At 38.3% G+C, this 16146-nt stretch overlaps 1 protein-coding gene across 5 annotated transcripts in view; it reads right to left on the bottom strand.

Annotated features, from left to right (window-relative positions):
• Positions 1–16146, bottom strand: part of LOC128701407 (uncharacterized) — a 68464-nt gene that overhangs the window by 11201 nt on the left and 41117 nt on the right. For 4 of the 5 annotated variants that reach the window (XM_070100279.1, XM_070100277.1, XM_070100280.1 and 1 more), the window contains exon 16: positions 11133–11337. In XM_070100279.1, the coding sequence (XP_069956380.1) occupies positions 11158–11337 (180 nt within the window). In that variant the 3' untranslated portion in view covers positions 11133–11157. Of the gene's footprint in view, positions 1–11132; positions 11338–16146 lie in introns of those variants that run through there. The other variant, XM_070100281.1, reaches the window with a different exon arrangement.

Here is a 16146-nt window from a genome sequence, read left to right as displayed (position 1 = left end):
AATATTTTTATGCATACAACTAATAGTTCAAACACTTTTTATCATCTCACCTTGAACCATATATGAACATCAAGTGGATCTATTTCCAGACGTTGAGCGATATATCCAATATCCATGGGGTCCGGGAAGTTATTGTGAAAGTAGTGAGCCTCAAACACAGTGAAATTCCACAAAGGGACACGCCCGTAGTGTGGTGGTGTGTTGTCCTCCATATTCTGCAATAGGTTAAAAATATTAGGCACACATGGCATGAAATATACTGCCATTTGTTGCATTATATTTCACAGCTATCATGCAAAAATTACCCCAGCTTTCAAGGAGAATAAGGAAATGTTGGATTGAATTTCACACTTATTACACAGAAAAAAAAGGTACAAGTCTCCTGTGCTTTATGAGGATTCAATACTATGCAATGGCCTACCTGAAGTTCCACATATGTGATATAAAGCCTCTCTTCACTTAACGACAGAGTTCCGTTCCTAAGACCATGTCAGTAAACGAATTTGTCGCTAAACAGGAAGCATACTATAGTGGTAGTGAGTTTGTGTCAACCATCTCTGATATGGTTTTAACCCTTTCAGGGTTGGTCCCATGTATGTAAAGCTTGATAGCCAGTGTCGATCCCGTATTTATACGTCAAAATTCTAGCGCTTTCAATCCGGTGGAAGAAAGCTGGTAGGTCTACATATGAAAGAATGGATCTGTGTGGTCAGTGTGTGCAGTATAAAAAAATCCTGCAGCAAGCAGTGCATAATGAGAAAAAACCTCCGATAATGTTTTTGGTGTAAAACAGCGATTTTGCAGTGCATTTTCGTAGTATGATATTTATGGTTGTATTCTCATTTTCTTGGTCTCACTTGATAGAATGGAAGATATATTAGAGAAATGGAGATGATTCTGATTGGTTTCACGATGAAAAGTACCTTGAAATTGAGTTCAAAGTAGCAAAAATGTTTGATTTTTGCCGATGTTCAAGAGTAAACAAATCACACCTCGCATCCAATACACGTCAACTGGTAAGTCCAATATTTTTTCACATAGTGCACTGATATTATTTATACCATTTTTATAGTGATGCAGTAGTCTGCATAACAGTAAATCTTCTATTTTTTGCGAGAATAAAAATTCAAAATGGAAAGCAAGAGTAATATAAGAAGGGCCTGGAGACATGACTAATGAACAGAGAAAATGTTATTTTAGTGCCAGGAATTTCTGTCTTGTTTATTCTGAACTCTATTTTGAAATTTGGTTGAAATTGGCCAAATTGCCAATTTCTGACTACTTTATTGGGTAGTTGAAATAGGTAAATGGGCAGTTTCAAGTGCTCAATCGATAGAACAAATGGAGTTCTAGCGAAATAGCTATGATTTTAGTCAACTGGAACAGTGGAATTGGCCAAAACAGGGCTCAAAGTGGGTAAAATCGCCGATGCATAAATATCGCTGATATCGCCAACTTCACGAAAGCGTAATTTCGTAAATTTAGCATCAAATTTCATACTTTTGGTGCCATTGCCATCGGGAAAAGATTCCCTATCACTTCGTAAGAATTTTTTTTTTTTTTTTAAATTTTTCGACCCTGAGTGAGTTAACCCTTTCAGGGTCCAAGGCCCAAATCTGGAGTCACGCACCAGTGTCCAAGAATTTAAAAAAAAAAAATGTTATTTTTTCTTATGAAATCGTAGAGAATCTTTTTGTGAAGGTAATAAAACAAAAAGTACGAAATTTGGTGGAAAATTGACGAAATTATGCTCTCGCGAATTTTGATGTGTCAGCGATATTTACGAATCGGCGATTTTGCCGACTTTGACTCCCATTTTAGGCCAATTACATTATTCCAATCAACCAAATTCTTAGCTATTTCACTAGTATTACTTCTATTCTATCGATTGAACACAAGAAATTGCCAAGTCAACTGTTTCAACTACAAAATAAAGTGATCGGAAATTGTTAATTTGGCCAATTTAACACAAAGTTCAAAATATTCAAATTTCAAAATAGGGTCCAGAATGAACAATGTAGGCATTCCTGGCACTAAACTAACATTTCCTCTGTTCATTAGTTATGTTTTGAGGCTTTACAAATAAATTCCATTTTGATTTTTTATTCACATAATGAATTTTTATTCACACCAAAAAATAGAAGATTTACTGTTATGCAATACTGTAATAATTGTATAAATATCATCACCATATTTGTGAATGTATATTAGACCCACCAGCTGACGTGTATTAGACGTGTGAGGTCGTTTGTTTACTCTTGAATATCGGCAAAAATTTAACATTTCTGCTACTTTGAGCTCAATTTCAAGCCATTTCCAGTGCTAAAACCAATCAAGATCATCTCTATTCCTGTAATATGTCTTCCATTCTATCAAATGAGACCAAGAAATCGCAAATACAACTATAAAAAACATACGAAAAAACACTGCAAAGTTGCTGTTTTAATCGAAAAATCATGATTTCATTTTTTTTCTCTCATTATACACAGCGTGCTGCAGGATCTGTTTTATGTGGTGCACACATACCACATAGATGTATTCTCTCATATCTAGGCCCAAATGTACCACTCACAGTTTATCAGAGTGAGCTGAGCTCATGGCGTAGATCTACGGTTTGGACCCTGAACGTAAAGCCGTAGATCTACGGGACGGACCCTGAAAGGGTTAAGGATCAGGGGTCTCAACCCTCAAAGGGTTATTAATGTTACCTTTGCACCATTTGTAACATTTTTAGTATATTTTTAAATGTTTATACAGTAGTGTACTATATACTGTAATAAACAGAATACAGGAAATCAGCTCTAATATACATTATTTAAGTATGCATAATTTTCAGAGAGCTCATCGTAAGTCCAAGTCGTCAGTAAACGAGTATGTCGTTAAGTGAGGAAAGGCTGTATAGTGGCTGTATGCATTCGATACAGTTCATAAAATATACTGAAGATTCTTCTTATGAGTAATAGTGTTTATGGTATGACTTAACTGAGCACAGCTGCCAAGGACCTGGAACATATCCTGAAGCATAAAACAAGGAATGCCTGTACCCTTCTGCTGACTGGCGTGTCTTTTCTGAAGCCAAAATCACTCGGTCACAATACTTCATACCCACTTATATTTATCCAGCTCTTTCTCCCTATATCTTTCCCAGTGCATAAGTGTATCAGTGTTTTTTATATTTAGCCTCTATTTTCCAAAGCACAAAGGTATGCTTGCTTCCTATGACATTCAGCCTTTCCTTAAATTCTTATTCCTCAGTAGAAGAAACATGTGAAAACTTCATTTCTGTAATTGATGCCAGTATGGTAATATAGATTAATTTACTTTTTTTTTTAATGCACCGGCCATCTCCCACCAAGGCAGGGTGACCTAAAAAGAAAACCAAGTTTTTCATTTTACATGTAGTAATTTATACAGTATTTTAGTTGCCTTTTATGGCATATACAGGTCTCCCTCAACATTCACGTTTTCAACTTTCACGGGCTTCACACATTCGCGAATTCCCAACTGCCAAATTCCCAGCCACCAAATTCCCAGCCGCCAAATCATATTTAAGTTTCCCGCCACCTGCGAGTCCCTACTACCCTCCCTCCGACCCCCGCAACTGGCAGCCAGCCCTCCCACCACTCAGTGTGGTGAGTGTTTTGTTTGTTCATTATTTGCTATTAAACTACAGTATAAATAATGTAAACCCATTCATGACTGCATATTGGAATGGCTATTCGGACAGGTATTAGACGGTGACATCATGTGTTTACTCTTGAACACTGCAAAGAATTAAACATTTCTGCTACAGCTAATAATAACAATAGTAATAATAATAATAATAATAATAATAGTAATAATAATATTATAATAATAATAATAATAATAATAATAATAATAATAATAATAATAATAAATATGATATAATTGAAGAAGGAAATTGTACAAAAATACGAGGGAGTGGTTGACACATCGTCAGTGTGACTTTGTTTATGCTGGAGTGAACATTAGTCTCCCTGCTCTTCCAAACATTTCACAATAATTCATTGTGTTTGGTGCTTGTAGATTGAGTGTGACTGGAGTGGTAGAGGCAGTGATTGAGGCAATGGTATTTAATAACATACATGTTAATAATAATACATGCACTATTATTATTTATAACATATAATAATATGCCTACTATTATTATTTATAACATCACAAAATATGTGTCAACCACTCCCTTATTTTTTACAATTTTTTTTTTATCACACCTGGCCGATTCCCACCAAGGCAGGGTGGCCCGAAAAAGAAAAACTTTCACCATCATTCACTCCATCACTGTCTTGCCAGAAGGGTGCTTTACACTACAGTTTTTAAACTGCAACATTAACACCCCTCCTTCAGAGTGCAGGCACTGTACTTCCCATCTCCAGGACTCAAGTCCGACCTGCCGGTTTCCCTGAATCCCTTCATAAATGTTACTTTGCTCACACTCCAACAGCACGTCAAGTATTAAAAACCATTTGTCTCCATTCACTCCTATCAAACACGCTCACGCATGCCTGCTGGAAGTCCAAGCCCCTCGCACACAAAACCTCCTTTACCCCCTCCCTCCAACCCTTCCTAGGCCGACCCCTACCCCGCCTTCCTTCCACTACAGACTGATACACTCTTGAAGTCATTCTGTTTCGCTCCATTCTCTCTACATGTCTGAACCACCTCAACAACCCTTCCTCAGCCCTCTGGACAACAGTTTTGGTAATCCCACACCTCCTCCTAACTTCCAAACTACGAATTCTCTGCATTATATTCACACCACACATTGCCCTCAGACATGACATCTCCACTGCCTCCAGCCTTCTCCTCGCTGCAACATTCATCACCCACGCTTCACACCCATATAAGAGCGTTGGTAAAACTATACTCTCATACATTCCCCTCTTTGCCTCCAAGGACAAAGTTCTTTGTCTCCACAGACTCCTAAGTGCACCACTCACTCTTTTTCCCTCATCAATTCTATGATTCACCTCATCTTTCATAGACCCATCCGCTGACACGTCCACTCCCAAATATCTGAATACGTTCACCTCCTCCATACTCTCTCCCTCCAATCTGATATTCAATCTTTCATCACCTAATCTTTTTGTTATCCTCATAACCTTACTCTTTCCTGTATTCACCTTTAATTTTCTTCTTTTGCACACCCTACCAAATTCATCCACCAATCTCTGCAACTTCTCTTCAGAATCTCCCAAGAGCACAGTGTCATCAGCAAAGAGCAGCTGTGACAACTCCCACTTTGTGTGTGATTCTTTATCTTTTAACTCCACGCCTCTTGCCAAGACCCTCGCATTTACTTCTCTTACAACCCCATCTATAAATATATTAAACAACCATGGTGACATCACACATCCTTGTCTAAGGCCTACTTTTACTGGGAAAAAATTTCCCTCTTTCCTACATACTCTAACTTGAGCCTCACTATCCTCGTAAAAACTCTTCACTGCTTTCAGTAACCTACCTCCTACACCATACACTTGCAACATCTGCCACATTGCCCCCCTATCCACCCTGTCATACGCCTTTTCCAAATCCATAAATGCCACAAAGACCTCTTTAGCCTTATCTAAATACTGTTCACTTATATGTTTCACTGTAAACACCTGGTCCACACACCCCCTACCTTTCCTAAAGCCTCCTTGTTCATCTGCTATCCTATTCTCCGTCTTACTCTTAATTCTTTCAATTATAACTCTACCATACACTTTACCAGGTACACTCAACAGACTTATCCCCCTATAATTTTTGCACTCTCTTTTATCCCCTTTGCCTTTATACAAAGGAACTATGCATGCTCTCTGCCAATCCCTAGGTACCTTACCCTCTTCCATACATTTATTAAATAATTGCACCAACCACTCCAAAACTATATCCCCACCTGCTTTTAACATTTCTATCTTTATCCCATCAATCCCGGCTGCCTTACCCCCTTTCATTTTACCTACTGCCTCACGAACTTCCCCCACACTCACAACTGGCTCTTCCTCACTCCTACAAGATGTTATTCCTCCTTGCCCTATACACGAAATCACAGCTTCCCTATCTTCATCAACATTTAACAATTCCTCAAAATATTCCTTCCATCTTCCCAATACCTCTAACTCTCCATTTAATAACTCTCCTCTCCTATTTTTAACTGACAAATCCATTTGTTCTCTAGGCTTTCTTAACTTGTTAATCTCACTCCAAAACTTTTTCTTATTTTCAACAAAATTTGTTGATAACATCTCACCCACTCTCTCATTTGCTCTCTTTTTACATTGCTTCACCACTCTCTTAACTTCTCTCTTTTTCTCCATATACTCTTCCCTCCTTGCATCACTTCTACTTTGTAAAAACTTCTCATATGCTAACTTTTTCTCCCTTACTACTCTCTTTACATCATCATTCCACCAATCGCTCCTCTTCCCTCCTGCACCCACTTTCCTGTAACCACAAACTTCTGCTGAACACTCTAACACTACATTTTTAAACCTACCCCATACCTCTTCGACCCCATTGCCTATGCTCTCATTAGCCCATCTATCCTCCAATAGCTGTTTATATCTTACCCTAACTGCCTCCTCTTTTAGTTTATAAACCTTCACCTCTCTCTTCCCTGATGCTTCTATTCTCCTTGTATCCCATCTACCTTTTACTCTCAGTGTAGCTACAACTAGAAAGTGATCTGATATATCTGTGGCCCCTCTATAAACATGTACATCCTGAAGTCTACTCAACAGTCTTTTATCTACCAATACATAATCCAACAAACTACTGTCATTTCGCCCTACATCATATCGTGTATACTTATTTATCCTCTTTTTCTTAAAATATGTATTACCTATAACTAAACCCCTTTCTATACAAAGTTCAATCAAAGGGCTCCCATTATCATTTACACCTGGCACCCCAAACTTACCTACCACACCCTCTCTAAAAGTTTCTCCTACTTTAGCATTCAAGTCCCCTACCACAATTACTCTCTCACTTGGTTCAAAGGCTCCTATACATTCACTTAACATCTCCCAAAATCTCTCTCTCTCCTCTGCATTCCTCTCTTCTCCAGGTGCATACACGCTTATTATGACCCACTTCTCGCATCCAACCTTTACTTTAATCCACATAATTCTTGAATTTACACATTCATATTCTCTTTTCTCCTTCCATAACTGATCATTTAACATTACTGCTACCCCTTCCTTTGCTCTAACTCTCTCAGATACTCCAGATTTAATCCCATTTATTTCCCCCCACTGAAACTCTCCTACCCCCTTCAGCTTTGTTTCGCTTAGAGCCAGGACATCCAACTTCTTTTCATTCATAACATCAGCAATCATCTGTTTCTTGTCATCCGCACTACATCCACGCACATTTAAGCATCCCAGTTTTATAAAGTTTTTCTTCTTCTCTTTTTTAGTAATTGTATACAGGAGAAGGGGTTACTAGCCCATTGCTCCCGGCATTTTAGTCGCCTCATACGACACGCATGGCTTACGGAGGAAAGATTCTTTTCCACTTCCCCATGGACAATAGAAGAAATAAAAAAGAACAAGAGCTATTTAGAAAAAGGAGAAAAACCTAGATGTATGTATATATATATATGCATGTGCGTGTCTGTGAAGTGTGACCAAAGTGTAAGTAGGAGTAGCAAGATATCCCTGTTATCTTAGCGTGTTTATGAGACAGAAAAAGAAACCAGCAATCCTACCATCATGCAAAACAGTTACAGGTTTTTGTTTCACAGTCATCTGGCAGGATGGTAGTACCTCCCTGGGTGGTTGCTGTCTACCAACCTACTACCTATAAATACATACATGTTAATAATAATACATGTTATTAATAATAACATGTACTATTATTATTTATAACATATATGTTATTAAATACCACTGCCTCAACCGCTGAATTATTGTGAAATGTTTGGAAGAGCAGGGAGACTAATGTTCACTCCAGCATAAACAAAGTCACACTGACGATGTGTCAACCACTCCCTCGTATTTTTGTACAATTTCCTTCTTCAATTATATCGTATTTATTATTATTATTATTATTATTATTATTATTATTATTATTATTATTATTATTATTATTATTATTACTATTGTTATTATTAGCAATAGCAGAAATGTTCGATTCTTTGCTGTGTTCAAGAGTAAACACATGATGTCACTGTCTAATACCTTTCCTAATAGCCATTCCAATATGCAGTCATGAATGGGTTTACATTATTTATTCTGTAGTTTAATAGCAAATAATGAACAAACAAAACACTCACCACACTGAGTGGTGGGAGGGCTGGCTGCCAGTTGCGGGGGTCGGAGGGAGGGTAGTAGGGACTCGCAGTGGTGGAGGCAGTGGTATTTAATAACATACATGTTATTAACATACATGTTATTAAATAACATACGTTATTAAAGCATAACATGTATATATTTAGTACAATTTACGACGTTTTCATGTATTTTATGATTATTCATGGTTCAACAAGTTAAGGAAGCAGTATTGTAATATATTTCCCTACAATATATTGGGGCACCAAACATTCACGGTTTTTCAACATTCGTGAGGCTCTTGATCCCCTAACCCTCGCGAATGTTGAGGGAGACCTGTACGTTATGTAAAAAAAAGTAGATCTACTTTTGGAGCACTACGAATTTGAACGTCGATCTGTTTGGACCGTTTAAGGGTTAATTAAAAATCTTTAAGAAAATCTGCATTAAAAGTATGACTGTCACAGAGGGAAGGGCAGGCAGAATAAGCATGTCAGGACAATGAAAGATGACAAAAATCAAGATGGCATACTCTCTCTCATGAACAAGACAATATAAAAGTTGGACTATTAACTCCTTTCGGGGGCTTTGAAGCGTGAGTCGTGATGAGATCAGCTCTCTCAGATAAGCCGTGAGCAGTAAATTTGAGCCAAGATATGAGAGAATGGGTCTATGCAGTAAGTGTGCACCATATAAAAAATCCTGCAGAATGCAGGGCATAATGGGAAAAAACTGTAACAACTGTTTTTAGCTTAAAACAGCAAATTCGTGGTGCATTTTCGTATGGTTTTTATGGTTGTATCCTCAGTTTCTTGGTCTCATTTGATAGAAGATATATTACAGAAAATAAAGATGATTTTGATGGGTTTCAGGATTAAAAGTAGCTTGAAACTTAGCTCAAAGTAACGGAAATGTTCGATTTTTGCCAATATTCCAGAGTACACAAATTACCTCACTCGTCCAATATGCATCCAACTGGTCAGTCTAATACATGTTCACAAATGTGCTGGTATTATTTATACAATTATTACAATAATGCAGTATTCTGCATAACAGTAAACTCTCTATTTTTTTGCGTTAATAAAATTTCAAAATAGACAGCAAGCATGTGAGGGAAAAGTTCAACAGATAGGAGTAGCGAGGGAGTATATAGTAACAATAGTTTCATTGCCGGCTACTTGTTAAGGTAGGGTAAGTCCAGCTCCCGCTATTCCCCCCCCTTTTTTCCCCCTCCCCAAAAGTGATAGTTTGATTGCCGGCTGCTTGTTAAGGTAGGGTCAGTCTAGCTCCTGCTATCCCTTCCCCTCCCTCTTCCCCCCCCCCCCCCGTAAGGTGACGCGTGGGGCTCCGGTCAAACAGTAAATCACTCGACTCACAGCTCCCAGCACTACTGTAAGTACACGCCTGATCATATTTTAGTGGACTTATTGGTTGAAAGCTTCACTTTTGACCAATAATTAACTTAGTCCTTTCAGTCTTGATACATTAAATGTTTTAATAATCACCACATCTTTTAGGTATTGTACTTATCATGGAGAGTGATTTCTTAAGCAGTGGGTAACCTGTCTCTCTTTACAGCTTGAAATGACAGAGAGGATCACCCGCCAATCAACGAGTAGAATTGAAGGAGACGGACTAACGTTCTGAGACGTCCCTATTTCTGATCCACTTACCTGTTTGTGTATGCAAGTAGCAGGATATAACCCCTCATCATTGCAGTGGAAAAAACCTGCTTTCCTGTCATCTGGACGGATTATTGACGGTTATAAAATCTGTGAAGAACGAGCCGGTGGGTTGTCACCAACACCTGCGACCCTCCCCCCCCACATCAGCAACGGCTACGATTTCAACAACACGCAGTGTCACCAACACCAGACACCCAAGTTTTATATATATATATTAGCGTTGAATTCAGATATCATTTATATTTTTCATTTTTCATTTTCTTTAAGGTAGGATCAATATTTCATATTTAAGTGTTTTATATTTTATATTTTCTAAATAATAAAGTGTTTATGTTTGTCAGTTTATATTCTTTTTCTATTCATTAATTTTCCTGAGGAGGAGCCAGCCTTAGTAATACTGTCTGAAGTTGTTACAGGGCTGAGTAAGCCTTCACAAAGCACAATATAGGAGAGACCTGAGGATGTGACTAATGAACAGAGGAAATGGTGTTTTAGTGACGAGAATGTCTAGTGTTAATTCTAGACCCTATTTTTAAATTATCAATTTTTGAATTTTGTGTAAAATTGGCCAAATTACCAATTTCTGATCACTTTACTGGGTAGCTGAAATAGGTAAATGAGCAGTTTCTTTTACTCAATTGATAGAAGAATTACTAGCAAAACAGCAATAAGTTTGGTCAAAAGGAACAATGGAATTGGCCAAAAACAGGGCTCAAAAAGGGCAAAATCACAGATGTATATATATCACCGAGACCACTAAATTTGCGAGAGCGTAATTCCATAAGTTTTCCATCATATTTCGTACTTGTGGTTTTGCTACCCTAGGAAAAAGATTCTCTATCATTTCATAAAAATATTTAATTTTTTTTTTTTAAATTTTCTGACCCTGGGAGCAAGTTTCAGATCAGGGGATCTGACCCTGAAAGGGTTAACATGACCTAGTGCTGTACTGTCTGCAACAATCTCCAGTGATAAAGTGAAGACAGTGTGTTTAAGAGGATGATCTGACCATCCAACACACGAGTGTACTGTACACACTCGTTGCACAGACAGATTCTCTTATATCTAGGCCAAAATTAACCATTCACAGCTTATATGAGTGAGCTGAGCTCTTGAAGTGGAACTACAAAAGGGACCCTGGCCCCAATGATGTAGTTCTACGTAATGGCCATTGAAAGGGTCAAAGAAATTTCTAATCATCTTACCTTGAACCATACATGAACAGTAAGTGGATCTGCTTCCAGTCGTCGGGCAATATATCCAATATCCATGGGATCAGGGAAGTTATTGTGACTATAGTGAGCCTCTAAGACAGTGTAGATCCACTGCGGAACACGCCCATGGTAATGATAAGGTGAAGGGTTATCTTCCTCATTCTGTGATATGTTAAAAATATTATTAAGCATTTTGTGGGTCACCTTACCACGAGAAAATTTGAGTATCTCCATATTATGTTGTGTAGATTAGCTATATGAAGTAATTATTATACATAAAATAACAGCAATATTTGTTTAGGTATAACTATGCCAGTGGGGTCTGATAAAGATACAATGTGACTTGAGAAATCCCGCTTTTCTTTCACTACCACTCACTGGATGAGCATGGGGTTCTCAATAAACTATCTGCTTATAGGGTTCTCCATAAAGTACCTGCTCATGGGGGTTCTCAATAAACTAGTTACTCATGGGGTTCTCAATAAATAGCTGCTCACAGGGTTCTCAATAAACTAGCTGCTTGTGGAGTTCTCAATAAACTAGCTAGGTTTAGTGCTTCATTTTGATTATAATAATAATAAACTTGAGTCCTGGAAATGGGAAGTACAATGCCTGCACTTTAAAGGAGGGGTTTGGGATATTGGCAGTTTGGAGGGATATGTTGTGTATCTTTATACGTATATGCTTCTAAACTGTTGTATTCTGAGCACCTCTGCAAAAACAGTGATAATGTGTGAGTGAGGTGAAAGTGTTGAATGATGATGAAAGTATTTTCTTTTTGGGGATTTTCTTTCTTTTTTGGGTCACCCTGCCTCGGTGGGAGACGGCCAACTTATTGAAAAAAAAAAAAAATAATAAACTAGCTCCTCATGGGGTTCTCAATAAACTAGTTGTTCATGAGGTACAACTACCTAAGCTGTAAGTGACAGAGGCTTGAGCATCCAGCAGGATGCTGGATCTCATGGTTTGATGCGCTGTTGGAATGTGAGTAAGGTAACATTTATGGAGGACTTCAGGGAAAATGGTTAGCTAGACCTGAATAATGGAAGTTGAGAGTACAGTGCCTGCAATCTGAAGGAGTGAGTGGGGATGCAGTTCTCCAGAGAGTAATCTGAATTGTGATGTCCATGAACTTCTGGCAATGAGGTTATAGAATGAGTGGTAGCAAACATGTTTCTGTTTTATGGACCACCCTGCCTTAGTGAGAGAAGGAAAGTGCAACTAAAAAAAAAAAAAGTATTTATCTATCTTTAAATCACATATTTCTCCTCTCATTTTCCAAATGACGTGTGCTTTCTAAAACATTATTCAGTCTTTCTCTAAATTTTTGTTCTTCTGTACATGAGTTATGCCAGTGATAGTATCACTCGTCAAAATACCTGCAGTATATATAGTAATTAAACAAACTAGCATATGGAAATCTTTAGTGAGCATGTCTGTGAAATACTTCCTCAAAAATAGAACAAAACAATGACACAAGGTCAATTTATTCATCAATAATTGCTTCTTATGTCTAGTGAATTTTTTTTTTTTCAACAAGTTGGCCATCTCCCACCCAGGCAGGGTGACCCAAAAAGAAAGAAAATCCCCAAAACGAAAATACTTTCATCATCATTCAACACTTTCACTTCACTCACACAATCACTGTTTTTGCAGAGGTGCCCATATACAGCAGCTTAGAAGCATATATAAAGATACAAAATAAAAAAAGTGACCTGAAATAATATAATAAACTCCCTATAGAATATAATATCAGGCTCCAATTATATATATATTGTCCTATTACACATCCCTCCAAACTGCCAATATCCCAAACCCCTCCTTTAAAGTGTAGGCACTGTACTTCCTATTTCCAGAACTCAAGTCTGGCTTTATAAAAATAGCCAGTTTCCCTGAATCCCTTCACTCCAACAGCTAGTCAGGTCCCAAAAACCATTCGTCTCCATACACTCCTAACAAGATCATTCACGCTTGCTGGAAGTCCAAGCCCCTCGTTCACAAAACCTCCTTTACCCCCCTCTATCCAACTTTTTCGAGGACAACCCCTACCCCGCCTCCCTTGCCCTACAGATTTATACGTTCTCCATGTCATTCTACTTTGATCCATTCTATCTAAATGACCAAGCCACCTCAACAACCCTTCTTCAGCCCTCTGACTAATACTTCTATTAACACCACACCTTCTCCTAATTTCTACACTTTGAATTCTCTACATAATATTTACACCACACACTGCCCACAGGACATCTCCACTGCCTATGTCTATGTAATTAATGGAAAGACACCTTAGATAGGTAGTAGGTTGGTAGACAGCAACCAACCAGGGAAGTACTACCATCCTGCCAGATGACTGTGAAACAGAAACCTGTAACTGTTTTGCATGATGGTAGGATTGCTGGCATCTTTTTCTGTCTCATAAACATGCTAGATAACAGGGATATCTTGCTACTCCAACTTACACTTTGCTCACACTCCACAGACATGCACATGCATATATATACACATACATCTAGGTTTTTCTCCTTTTTCTACATAGCTCTTGTTCTTCTTTATTTCTTCTATTGTCCATGGGGAAGTGGAAAAGAATCTTTCCTCCGTAAGCCATGCGTGTCGTATGAGGCGACTAAAATGCCGGGAGCAATGGGCTGGAAACCCCTTCTCCTGTAGACATTTACTAAAAAAGAGAAGAAGAAAAACTTTATAAAACTGGGATGCTTGAATGTGCGTGGATGTAGTGCAGATGACAAGAAACAGATGATTGCTGATGTTATGAATGAAAAGAAGTTGGATGTCCTGGCCCTAAGCGAAACAAAGCTGAAGGGGGTAGGGGAGTTTCGGTGGGGGGAATAAATGGGATTAAATCTGGAGTATCTGAGAGAGTTAGAGCAAAGGAAGGGGTAGCAGTAATGTTGAATGATCAGTTATGGAAGGAGAAAAGAGAATATGAATGTGTAAATGCAAGAATTATGTGGATTAAAGTAAAGGTTGGATGCGAGAAGTGGGTCATAATAAGCGTGTATGCACCTGGAGAAGAGAGGAATGCAGAGGAGAGAGAGAGATTTTGGGAGATGTTAAGTGAATGTATAGGAGCCTTTGAACCAAGTGAGAGAGTAATTGTAGTAGGGGACCTGAATGCTAAAGTAGGAGAAACTTTTAGAGAGGGTGTGGTAGGTAAGTTTGGGGTGCCAGGTGTAAATGATAATGGGAGCCCTTTGATTGAACTTTGTATAGAAAGGGGTTTAGTTATAGGTAATACATATTTTAAGAAAAAGAGGATAAATAAGTATACAAGATATGATGTAGGGCAAAATGACAGTAGTTTGTTGGATTATGTATTGGTAGATAAAAGACTGCTGAATAGACTTCAGGATGTACATGTTTATAGAGGGGCCACAGATATATCAGATCACTTTCTAGTTGTAGCTACACTAAGAGTGAAAGGTAGATGGGAAAGGAGAATAGAAGCATCAGGGAAGAGAGAGGTGAAGGTTTATAAACTAAAAGAGGAGGCAGTTAGGGAAAGATATAAACAGCTATTGGAGGATAGATGGGCTAATGAGAGCATAGGCAATGGGGTCGAAGAGGTATGGGGTAGGTTTAAAAATGTAGTGTTAGAGTGTTCAGCAGAAGTTTGTGGTTACAGGAAAGTGGGTGTGGGAGGGAAGAGGAGCGATTGGTGGAATGATGATGTAAAGAGAGTAGTAAGGGAGAAAAAGTTAGCATATGAGAAGTTTTTACAAAGTAGAAGTGATGCAAGGAGGGAAGAGTATATGGAGAAAAAGAGAGAGGTTAAGAGAGTGGTGAAGCAATGTAAAAAGAGAGCAAATGAGAGAGTGGGTGAGATGTTATCAACAAATTTTGTTGAAAATAAGAAAAAGTTTTGGAGTGAGATTAACAAGTTAAGGAAGAATAGAGAACAAATGGATTTGTCAGTTAAAAATAGGAGAGGAGAGTTATTAAATGGAGAGTTAGAGGTATTGGGAAGATGGAGGGAATATTTTGAGGAATTGTTAAATGTTGATGAAGATAGGGAAGCTGTGATTTTGTGTATAGGGCAAGGAGGAATAACATCTTGTAGGAGTGAGGAAGAGCCAGTTGTGAGTGTGGGGGAAGTTCGTGAGGCAGTAGGTAAAATGAAAGGGGGTAAGGCAGTCGGGATTGATGGGATAAAGATAGAAATGTTAAAAGCAGGTGGGGATATAGTTTTGGAGTGGTTGGTGCAATTATTCAATAAATGTATGGAAGAGGGTAAGGTACCTAGGGATTGGCAGAGAGCATGCATAGTTCCTTTGTATAAAGGCAAAGGGGACAAAAGAGAGTGCAAAAATTATAGGGGGATAAGTCTGTTGAGTATACCTGGTAAAGTGTATGGTAGAGTTATTATTGAAAGAATTAAAAGTAAGACTGAGAATAGGATAGCAGATGAACAAGGAGGCTTTAGGAAAGGTAGGGGGTGTGTGGACCAGGTGTTTACAGTGAAACATATAAGTGAACAGTATTTAGATAAGGCTAAAGAGGTCTTTGTGGCATTTATGGATTTGGAAAAGGCGTATGACAAGGTGGATAGGGGGGCAATGTGGCAGATGTTGCAGGTGTATGGTGTAGGAGGTAGGTTACTGAAAGCAGTGAAGATTTTTTACGAGGATAGTGAGGCTCAAGTGAGAGTACATAGGAAAGAGGGAAATTATTTCCCAGTAAAAGTAGGCCTTAGACAGGGATGTGTGATGTCACCGTGGTTGTTTAATATATTTATAGATGGGGTTGTAAGAGAAGTAAATGCGAGGGTCTTGACAAGAGGCGTGGAGTTAAAAGATAAGGAACCACACATAAAGTGGGAGTTGTCACAGTTGCTCTTTGCTGATGACACTGTGCTCTTGGGAGATTCTGAAGAGAAGTTGCAGAGATTGGTGGATGAATTTGGTAGGGTGTGCAAAAGAAGAAAATTAAAAGTGAATACAGGAAAGAGTAAGG

The sequence above is a fragment of the Cherax quadricarinatus genome, chromosome 72 (assembly GCF_038502225.1).
Source record: "Cherax quadricarinatus isolate ZL_2023a chromosome 72, ASM3850222v1, whole genome shotgun sequence".
Lineage (NCBI taxonomy): Eukaryota > Metazoa > Arthropoda > Malacostraca > Decapoda > Parastacidae > Cherax > Cherax quadricarinatus.
Note: the sequence above shows the minus strand (reverse complement) of the source record. Positions and strands in the feature narration are given on the sequence as shown.